Source organism: Typopeltis vanoorti, chromosome 2 (genome assembly GCF_054136105.1).
Source record: "Typopeltis vanoorti isolate ZY-2024b chromosome 2, IOZ_Tvanoo_1.0, whole genome shotgun sequence".
NCBI lineage: Eukaryota > Metazoa > Arthropoda > Arachnida > Uropygi > Thelyphonidae > Typopeltis > Typopeltis vanoorti.
Genome location: NC_143550.1, coordinates 165,330,391 through 165,342,423, shown reverse-complemented (window position 1 = coordinate 165,342,423; position 12,033 = coordinate 165,330,391). Strand labels below are relative to the sequence as shown.

Below are 12,033 nucleotides of genomic sequence, written 5' to 3'. Positions count from 1 at the left end.
AATCCATGTCAAATCTTACAGATAACATTACCCTCATCTGCCCAATTGTGTATATGATCCCTCACTAATTTCTCCAAGATCTTAACAACTACTGATGAAACACAAACTGGTCTATAGTGTGACACTTCCAGTCTGCTACCATCTATGCAATGGCACTATATTACCTTCCTTCCACTCATGCAGTACCTTTCCCTTGGGCAGACTTTCACTGAAAATCCACGTCAAGGGAGCTGCCAGTTCTTTAGCACATTTTCTCAAAACCCATGGCAAATTCCATCCAGTCCACTGCTTTATTGACATCCAAAATACTCAGCATTTGAAACACACTCTCCTCTTGTACTTCTAAACTCGAACCTGCCCTATCCCTCTAATGTTAAAACCTACTTTTCCAGGATGAAATACCTCAATAAAGTGTATGCCCTTTGCATCAGTCACTCTCTTCCTATTTTTATCCATCAATGTCATTCTTCCACAATAATTTCTCCTCCTACTAGTCGCATAGCTAAAAAATTCGTTAGGATTTTCTTCGGATCTCAGTGCCAATCTGTTCTCATATTCCAGTTTTGCCTTCCTTACTACACCAGTCACTCTCCTGTCCTGAGTCTTATATTCTTTATGCATCTGCTCTCCACTCCCTGCCTTATATCTCCTCCATAACCTCTTTTTTACTTGCAGTTCCTGTTTAATATTGTTTGTCATCCACTTAACACCAGACCTCCATGAGTCTTTGGACTTTATGGAGGTCTGGTGTTAATAATAATTGTAGCAAAATGCTACAATTATATGGTATAAATGAGATATTATATAGAGCAATAAGTCTATACTTATGTTAGCTCACCAGTTAGAAATGCAGGATATACAGGAGGATGAGTGAGTTGATATAAAATCAGGTATAAGACAAGAGTATAAACTATCTCCATTATTATTCATCAACTGCATGAATCGATCATTAAAAGAACATGGCATTAAACCTGATATCAAATTCAGAAGCGTTTAACACAGTTCTTTACTTTGTGAAGATGATGTTATACTCCTAAATAAATGCAATGCAAGTTTTCATGATTCCTCAACTAAAGTAAATAACTATTGTAACAAATTAGGCATGAAAATTCACAGTAAAATGACAGAAACAAGATAAACACCAATTGTAATCTCATCTGAGACTATACAGAATAAGTAAAATATTTCAGTTATTTAAATAGAAGTTATAACGAAGATGGCAAATTAAATAAGAATAACAGAATAAGCAAATCTGATATAGTGTTAAGCCAGATGAATAATTTTTTATAGAACAAGAGAGAAAATAGCTAAAATACTAAATTAGAAGTAAAGAAGGTAGTATTCAAATCCATTTTAACCGGTGGCTTTGAAAGTTTGTCTTAAAAAAAATTGATCAAAGACTGTGGAGACCACAAATATGATAGTGCTCACGAAAATTATAGGAGTTAACAGACAGTATCATTAGTCGAGCCGTTATAAAAATGAAAATACTGAGTAACGAATTTGAGATTAATTCCACTTAAGACTTGATAAACAGAGATATCTAAGATAGTATGTATACTATCTTAGATTAGCTCTGCTTGATGCCAGGATGGCAGGGTAAAAAACCTATAGGGAAACTCATATCTAGGTTGACTGATACAGCTAGCAGCATCTAACCAATAACAGATGAATGCACTTAGTGTTAATATCCAACAAATAATGAATTCATTTGGAAGAATATCTCTCACAGGAAGTTAGCAATAATCTAAACTTAACTGTAGTTCTATCATGCAATCATAACGTACATTTCCTGATAGCAGATATTAGGAAATGATAAAGAAATAATAAGTTAATGTTGTTTCAATCAGTCATTCAAGAATAAAAATTAGCACATTAGAAATGAAAATTTTTACACACAAAATGTGTGAATTGAGTTGTGGAGACAGTTGTAGAGCAGGTGTCCTCCCTCGTTGAGTCTTGGAACTCCATGGAGGTGTCAAATAATGATAATAATATAAATAATAAAATGTCATTTATGCCATTTCAAGATTTTGCTGCAAAAGAAAGCTTACTGCAGAATTGAGTACTAATTGAGTACATTAGACACTATATAAAATATGCCATGAAATGTAAGATGGGCATAAAGATATATATATATATATATATATATATATATTTATTTATTTATTTATTTATTTATATATATTTATTGATTTTAAACATACTTTTAGAAATCTTATTAGCTTCTTTATTTGATAAAACTCTGGTGTCACATTGGTTTCATCAAGTTTCTCTTGTAACAAATTTGGATCTTCCTCATCCTCACCACTAGTGGAACTTGATTCTTCTTCATCTTCAACATCAAGAACACTACAGCAGATTAAAGAAAACATCTAATCAAACTATAAAGATAAAAGGAACCAAAAATTTGAGAAAAATGAAAAAAAAAAAAAAACTTTGCATATACTTCCATTATTTAGTTATGTTAATGATGACCTATGCTCCCAAATTCTTGATATGAACTCTCAAGAGATGCACAGAATAATGTGACAGCACTATTACATGATTAAGTTTACATTATTAGTAAATTCTTATCAGCAATTTTCTCCAAATTAGTCTGATATTTGGAAGGGCTCCACTACTATATTGTCAGATCTTATATTTCGGTCTTCTATGGTGCTTCTAACTGCAACAATCTACTTAGATCTTGGCCTTCCTCTGGATCTTTTCTCCAGCTATCTTAGCACCAAATAATTGATTTGCTAACTTTTTCCTTTCCTCTCTATTTAATGACTATAACGACTTTAGATTGGCTCTGTTCACACATTCTTAAATGTTAATAATGTTAAGTTCCAACCTAATATCGTTATTGTTTACATGATTCTACCATTGAAGACATCTGCTCACTCTAATTTTTCTCTGAAGTTTTATATCTGTGGTGTCTGCTTTTGATGAACTGTTTTACTTCTTTTTTAACTGTTACTGTTTTTTTTTCTATTATGATTAGTTCAACCTCAGTAAGAGCTATAAGCATACGTGAGAATTTGCTGACTAGGTGGGATAAAGAACTACAAAATATATAGTTGAATGCTATCTATAGGGCATGAAGGAGGATGTGGAAGGGCTTTATGCACTTGCAAATTAGAACAAAGAGTGCTAGGTAAGAGATTATTATGGGGGGGACTTAAACTACAGGGACATAGATAGAAAATTTAAAAAAATGTCACATGTAGAGAAGGAAATAAAATGTATACAACCACCAAGAGATAATTACCTCAGGCAGTCTGTGATATAAGGGAACCCAGGGTTCTAACATGCCGAATCTAGCAACAGCATTAGAAAATTTGACAGAATTTGTCAAATAAGAATCTGCAAGGAAAAAATGTAGTGCATTTTTTCCTTGGCAAGAAGAGCAACCAGTAATATGAGAAAGGCAAAATCAGATTAGGAGATGAAATTAGCCAATCAGGCAAAACGGAATCCCAAAAATTTTGTTTGCTTTGCAATAAGTAAAAGAAAGAATGACTATGGAACAATATCATAATGAGTGCTAATAGAAAGAAGTAGAATAAATAGATGAATTACTCTGTAATCACTTTGCACAAGAGTGTACCATCCAAGTGGAAATACTGCAGTGTCAGATATGACAGGGACAGCAACATCTCAATGACGATATGGCCATAGGTCTGTATATTACAAAAATGTGCTAGTAAAACTCGCAGTTCCTTGGACCTCATCATCATCAAATTCATGCTATGTATCCTTGGGGGGGGGATAAAGAATATTATGACAGTATGACATGAAAAACTTATGTAAGCACTAACTTCCTATGGCCAATTTCCCTCCAAATTAATCTGTTATTTGTCAAGTCTCCAGTATTACCAGATCTTATATTTCTATCTTCTAAAGCCCTTTTTATTGTATAATGCATCTAAATCTTGGTCTTCCTCTGAGTCTTTTTCTTGCCATCCTGGCAAAAACACATTTTGCTAACCATTCCTCTCCCATTCTATTCAAGTGACAATACCACCTGAGATTAGCTCTGTTCACACATTCCTGAATACTAAAAATGGCAAGTTCCTTCCTAATACGTCGTTTTTAATGTGATTCTGCCATTGATGCCATCTGTTCACTCCCCTAATCTTTCTCAGAACTCTCATATCTGTGGTCTCCAATCTTTGATCACTAGTTTTATTTCTAAGTTAAAACTGGTTTGAACATTTCTTGTATACAGATAGGTTTAGGTCAAAACACTAGTTTAGTGTTTTGACTAATTTCTTTCTTATTCCATAAAAATTTATTCAGTTGACTTCTTGCCATACCAACTTTGCTAATTCTGTTGGCTATTTCCAACTTTAATTTGCCACCTTCATTAAAACTTGTGCCTACATAGCTGAAATGTTTTATTTGTTTTTTTATGTTCTCCATCTAGGATGCAGTTAATATTTTCAATTATTCTGCCTATTTTCGGTCTTTTTTTATTGCTTATTTTCTTTAATTATTAATATTACAGGACTATCTCCATGGAGTACCTCTCTCAGAAATAGTGAGGTTAATGATACCATTGTATAAGGCCTCGATCAAGCTTCATATGGATTATAGTGCACAGATTTGGTAGCCTGGTTTTTCATGGTGACAAGGATATGCTGGAAAGAGTCCAGAGAAGATTAACAAAGGTGGTCAGTGGTCTTTGGAATATGGAGTATGATGATAGATTGAGAGAATGTAAGTTGAATAGAAGGAAGGGGGGGGATATGATTGAGACATATAAGCTAGTCAGGGGTGTCATTGCATCAACATGGAGGAGATTTTTCATAGAATGGGAGAGGGGGAGTACAACAAGAGGTCATTGCTGGAAACTGTATAAGAAGGGGTGTGAGCAGAGGAGTGAGGAGTAGGTTCTTTGCATGGAGAGTTGTTGGTGAGTGGAATGCATTGCCTTAGTGTGTTGTGGGTGTAGATACATTGAATCAGTTTAAGGCACGGTTGGATGAGCATTATGTGTACATTCATGGAGGTCAAATAACATTTGACCTCCATGAGTCTCTGACTCCATGGAGGTCAAATGTTAGTAATAATAATAATAATAATAGTAATAATAATAATAATAAATCTCTCTTGGCATAACATATTACAAATATTGCTTCTTCTATCTCCAAAAAATTAGGCTTTCTTTTTTGCTCAAATTGTTTAACTCCAAACACCTCTTAACTTTATGCAAATTGCAAATCCATCCAACCACTGAATATTGCTCCCATGTCTGGGGCGGTGTCCTCAAAAGTTCTCTAAAGATACTTGTCTCTGTACAGAAAAGGGCAGTCAAACTGATCAATGATCCCCTCCATTCACTGATGCACTTCACTCACTGTCACACAGGCACTCAGTTTCCGCTGCTTACATCTTCCACAAACACTTCTATGGTCACTGTTCATCAGAATTAGCATCAATAATATCCCCACTTTCTATCAAATCAATTCAAATGCATGCAGTAACTAACCAACAGTCCTTCACAATGCATCTCCAAACACATAGAACAAATTTCCTCATCTCTCCATTCATCCCTTCCACTGCTGCCCTCTGGAACAGTCTGTCATCTTATGTGTTTCCGAAGGAATACAATCCACAGCGTTTCAAAATAAATGCCGACTCTTTTTTAGCTGGAGATCAATTTATTATAGCTACCTTTAAGATGCATATGGAGAATAAATTAAAGATGCCAAGAAATAATATTCTTGGATTCATTCTTTATCCAAGCAAAAGCAAAGTTTGATATGGAGAATAACTGTGTTAAGAGAAAGGAGATAAAAAGTGTTTAAACTATTACTCAAAATTCTGAAAAACATATTAGGAATGCCTTGCCTGAGAGTGTAGTGTCTACAGAGAATTTGAGTGTGATGAGCTATGTATATGATAAAAGGACCTCCCAGATGAGTCTTTGACTCCATGGGGTCTTGGGTAATAATAATAATAATAATAATAATAATAATAATAATAATAATAATAATAATTCCTCAATCAGTCATTATATACATGCCTGGTTACCTGCTGAGGATCTTTTCAGCAGTCTTTTCATTCCTCTGAACCCAGTATTCAAAATACAATCTTATCAAAGTCTTGTCCAGTGAAAGAATGTCCTTATTCTGACAAGTTCTAACACCCTTGCTAACCACACTCTTACTCAGTTTCCATGGATGGTCTATTTCTCCCACCACCACACCTGTTCTGAAAAATTTTCTCTGAATCAATTTTGTAAAATCCCCTTAGTAATTTGTATATCTCAATCATATCACCCCTTTTCTGCCTATCAATCAGTTTCTGTAACCCACAAATCTTCAATCTGTTCTCGTAAGGTTCATTTCATAGATTTGCTACCACCTTGGTCACTCTTCTCTGGATCTTCTCCACCTCCTCCTCATCATCAAGAAACCCTGGTGACAAGATATGAGCATGGTAGTCAAGGTGGAATCTTTAAACTTTAACTCCCTATCCACTAACACATGACAACATGACAAAGCCTGAGACTCCTAAGTCTCTGGCTCACCCATTCTCCTTTGCCCAATCTGAAATTCTATCCAAATCATCCTGCAAAATTTTGACATCATCTGTATTAACTATTGCTCAACCCAACTTTGCATCATTGGCAAATAACTGAACAGTTCCTCTCAGATCCTTTCCTATATCGTTAATGAACAAATTAAACAGTAGCAGTCCAAGATCAGAACCCTGCAGCTTGCCACTAGTCACAGGCCTTCTTTTGGACTCTACTCCTGAATAAACTACTCTCTGATATCTCTCCATCAACCAACCTCTTATCCACCTCACCAACCTTATACCAATCCCCATGTGCTGCAATTTTGATTAGAATTCCATGTGGTATCCTGAGAGGAGACCTCCACATAGCCTTAAAAGGAATGCGGAGAACCGACCAGGGCTTCTGACCTAATGTCCAATCCTCACCTTCTCGTGGTGCACCCTGTTGGGTATCTACTTTGATACTGAACGAACGAGGATGGGCTGGCAATTTGGGATTTAGCCGACCAAATTGTATTCTTATTGGTTAAACCAAAATAAAAAATGATGGTACAACATGACAAAATTTCATGCCGGCTGGGGCGTCGCCCGGTTAAACAAGGCCCCCGTTGTTTTTGCCAGGGAACCAGGGCGAACAGCGAAAAGTCAGCTACTGGAACAAATCTGAAAACAAACCCCAACTCAACATCACCAGAGTTAAAGATCGGTACTATCAACATAAGAAGCCTGAATGGCAAAGAAATGGAGCTAGCTGAAGAATTAGATAACTACCAGATCGACATAATAGGGGTGACTGAAACAAAAAAGACCAAAACTGGTGAGATCTTTCTGAGCAATAAATACAAAATGTTATATTCAGGCAATGACAATCAAGGAAAAGAAGGAGTAGCCATAGTATTCAACACAAAATATGAGGCTAATCTTCTTGAATGGCAGTCAGTCTCAAGTAGAGTAATGTGGGCAAATATGAGAATGGGGAACTGGACAAGGAGACTTATTTGTGCCTATGGTCCCACAGAAGGTTCTACTAAGGTAGAAGTGGAGGAATTTTTTGAGGCTTTAGAAAAAGCAACTGACACAATGAAAAAGGAAAAGTTGGTCCTTGTTGGGGATCTAAATAGCAGAGTAGGAAATGATTGTGAGACATACAAAAATATTTTGGGAAAATTTGGAGAAAAGAGCAAAGCTAATAATAATGGCAAATATCTGTTGGATTTCTGTTCAGGACATGGACTGGTTATTACTAACACCATGTTCCAACATAAATAATGTGCACAAATTCACATGGAGAGAAGAGGCTAGGAATAAGAAAAGTCTCATTGACTATGTTATTGTTGATAGTGATGTTTTCTCCCTGGTGCAGGACACCAGAGTGTACAGAGGATTTGAAATTGGAAGTGATCACTATTTAGTCTTGAGCAGGATAAAATTGAATTTCATATTGAAAAGAATAACATGTAAGAAAGTTTTAAAGCGAATAAAAGCTAAGCAGCTCTCAGATGTGAACTGTAGACTAAAATACAGAAAGATTATTGAAAAGAAAATGAAAGAGTTTGAGAACAGGAATCAAACCTTGGAGATTCAGTTGCAAACGCTGAAGAAATCATTGATTGATTCTGCCAGAGAGGTATGTGGTGAGGTTGTGTGCAAGGATAAAAAAATCAGAACTCCCTGGTGGACACAGGAAGTTAAAGAGGCAGTGAAGGAAAAGAAGAAAGCATATCAAAAGTTCCTGGCGAATAAGTCAGCTTTTACTCTTATAGAATACAGAGACAAATGTAAGAAAGCTAAACAGTGTGTAAAACTAGCTAAACAAAAGTCATGGGAGGACTTTGGCAAGAATATAGAAAATAAATATCAAGAAGGTGGCAAAATATTCTGGAGGTTGTTGAAGAAGCTTAGGAATGGAGGAAAGAGTGCTGTAAAAGGAATTAGAGATGGTAAAGGTGACATGAAAACAGGAGAAAAAGATATCCTTGAGGTATGGAGTAATTACTTTGAAAAACTGCTAAATGAAACAAGCAGTGATGACAGCACAGTGATAAAAAACACTGACCAGGCATGCAGTCAGGAATACATATCCATACTTGAAGTAGAAAAAGCCATCAAAGGCTTGAAATGTGGAAAGGCAGCAGGAGTAGATGATATTCGACCAGAAATGCTGAAGTATGGTGGTATAAGAGTCTTACAGTGGCTGCACTGCATAGTTCAGAAAGCCTGGACAGAGGGACGAATTCCCGATGATTGGAGTAGAGCTCTCATAGTACCCATATATAAAAAGGGAAATAAAACTGAATGTGAGAATTACAGAGGTATTTCCCTACTGAGTGTTCCTGGCAAGATCTATGCAAGTATACTTGAGAAACGGTTGAGAAGAATTATGGAAGAAAAGCTTGGTGAAGAACAAACTGGATTCAGGCCAAATAGAGGCTGTCAGGATCAGATCTACACTTTGCGACAAATAGTCGAGAAAGCATGGGAATATAACAAAGATCTGTATTTAAGTTTTGTTGATTTGGAAAAGGCATATGACAAGGTGCCAAGAGAGAAACTATTCAATACGCTGCAGTTATATGGTGTCAATGGGGCATTATATCAAGCAATACTTAGTCTTTATTTGAGTTGTAAGTCAGCAGTTAGAATTGAAGGAAGTACAGGAAGATGGTTTAATGTAATCTGGTGTGAGACAAGGATGTACATTATCCCCTCTGTTATTCATTATCTATATGGATCACATTATGAAGGAATGTGGTATTAAACCTGATATCAAAATTAGAGATGTTAATGTCAGCTCTTTGCTTTATGCTGATGATGTTATACTTCTAAATAAATCCGCTACAAGTCTGCAAGATTCTCTGACTAGATTGAATAGCTCTTGTAATAGATATGGTATGAAGGTCAGCAATAAAAAGACAAAGTCAATGAAAATAGGCAGAATCACTGAAAATGTCAACCGTGTTGTGAATGGAGAACCTGTGGAATAAGTAAAACATTTCAGCTACTTAGGCAAGATTTTTACTTAAGATGGTAAATTAAATATAGAAATAGACAACAGAATCAGCAAAGCTGGTATGGTGGGAAGTCAATTGAATAAATTCATATGGAATAAGAGAGAAATTAGTCGGAACACTAAATTAGCAGTATACAAGACAGTGTTCAAACCAGTTTTAACTTATGGATCTGAGAGCTGGGTCAGAAGTAAAACACTTGACCAAAGACTAGAGACCGCAGATATGAGAGTCCTGAGAAAGATTAGAGGCGTGAACAGATGGCATCAATGGCAATATCATATTAAAAATGAGGATATTAGGAAAGAACTTGACATTGTCAGCATCCAGGAATGCGTTAGCAGAGCTAATCTCAGGTGGTATGGTCACTTAAATAGAATGGGAGAGGAATGATTAGCAAAACAAGTGTTCTCTGCCAGGTTGGCAGGAAAACGACCCAGAGGAAGACCAAGATATAGGTGGATTGATACGGTACAAAGTGCCTTAGATGATAGAAATATAAGATCTGATAATGTTGGAGTCTTGGCAAGTAACAGACTGATTTGGAGGAAAATTGTAGATAGGAAGTTAGTAATGATGTAATTTTTTCATGTAGTACTGTCATATCCTGTACACCCCTTGAGGGTACATGGCAGGAATTTGATGATGATGATCCTGTCAAAAGCCTTTGCAAAGTCCAGCAATATTGCTGTAAATCCATTACCTTTATCCAACTCAGATGTCACTGTATTATAAAACATGAGCAAATTACTGAGGCATAAATTACCAAGACTGGAGTCTTGGCAAGTAACAGACTGATTTGGAGGAAAATTGTAGATAGGAAGTTAGTAATGATGTAATTTTTTCATGTAGTACTGTCATATCCTGTACACCCCTTGAGGGTACATGGCAGGAATTTGATGATGATGATCCTGTCAAAAGCCTTTGCAAAGTCCAGCAATATTGCTGTAAATCCATTACCTTTATCCAACTCAGATGTCACTGTATTATAAAACATGAGCAAATTACTGAGGCATAAATTACCAAGACTGGAGTCTTGGCAAGTAACAGACTGATTTGGAGGAAAATTGTAGATAGGAAGTTAGTAATGATGTAATTTTTTCATGTAGTACTGTTATATCCTGTACACCCCTTGAGGGTACATGGCAGGAATTTGATGATGATGATCCTGTCAAAAGCCTTTGCAAAGTCCAGCAATATTGCTGTAAATCCATTACCTTTATCCAACTCAGATGTCACTGTATTATAAAACATGAGCAAATTACTGAGGCATAAACTACCCTTCACAAAACCACGCTGCCCTCAATACAGTATCCCATTTCCATCTATTCATTCCTGTATTTTGCTCTTGACCAATTTCTCCAATACTTTGACAACAACTTCTGATATGCTGATTGGTCGGAAATTTGCTACATCAGTCATGGAGCCTCCTTTATGCAATGGAACTATTTTCCCCTCTTTCCAACCCCTCGGGACTAACCCAGAGCTGGGACTTAGATTAAACAATATAGTCAAGGGTGCTGAAAATTCCCTCACTGCTTCACATAAAACTCAAGCTGGTAAACCATCCAATCCCCCAGCTGTATTCACATTAAGGTTCTGTAATATGCTGTGCACCTCCTGTTTATTTACCTCCTATTTACCTCAGTTCCTGTATAAACCTTTGGCTCTCTCATTCCTGCAATATCACCCCTTAGATGATATACTCTTGCAAAGTGTTAACTTAATAATTCTACTATTTTGACTGATTCAGTTACCTTAAAATCATTCTGCCATATACATTCTTTCTTTTACTTGCAGCATATCAAAATAATTGTTTGGGATTCTCTTTAGTCTGTATAACTAACTTCTTTTCATAATCTGCTTTTGCCTTTATTACTACACTGGATACTGTTTTTTGGCATGTAATTTGTACTCCTCATGTAACTGCCAGTCACCTTTATCCTTTTATTCCCTCCATAATTTTTTCTTTTTTGTAGCTCCAGCTTAATGATGGTATTCATCCATTTAACTCCAATTTAATTTACTCTCCTGATTAGCTTCCTCAAACACTCCTTTACCACTTCCATACACTATCAACATGCAGCCCTTGCAGTTTTACATGCCTTGGCACCGATCCAAGCAATCTCCTAAGCTTGTCATTCTTACCAACCCTGAAATTCCACATATAAGCTGTCTTAAATGAAAATTCCCAGATCAAAACCAACTGGTGGAAACATCATAGTTGTTATAGACAAATTCTTCGATACAACTACTAAATCGAGCACTCTTGAATTCCAAGTATATTCCATTACATGCTGTCTCAACATGTAATGGAATATACTAGGAATATATGGAATATATTGTAATGGAATAGAATATACCTATCCTCCACTCACTGAGTTTATTTGCCAATGCATACTATCTGCATTATCTTTTCCATTCCCTGGTCTATAGCAGTATCCAACTGTATATTTAGTTCTGCTGGCCTCAAATCTCTCATCGGATAGCCTCAAATGTGCTATTTTCACTG

At 36.1% G+C, this 12,033-nt stretch overlaps 1 protein-coding gene across 1 annotated transcript in view; it reads right to left on the bottom strand.

Annotated features, from left to right (window-relative positions):
* Window positions 1-12,033, bottom strand: part of gudu (Armadillo repeat-containing protein gudu) — a 319,933-nt gene that overhangs the window by 276,679 nt on the left and 31,221 nt on the right. Inside the window, exon 3 of the mRNA XM_090413819.1 lies at window positions 2,208-2,352. Coding sequence (XP_090269945.1) covers window positions 2,208-2,352 — 145 coding nt within the window. The remainder of the gene's footprint in view (window positions 1-2,207; window positions 2,353-12,033) is intronic.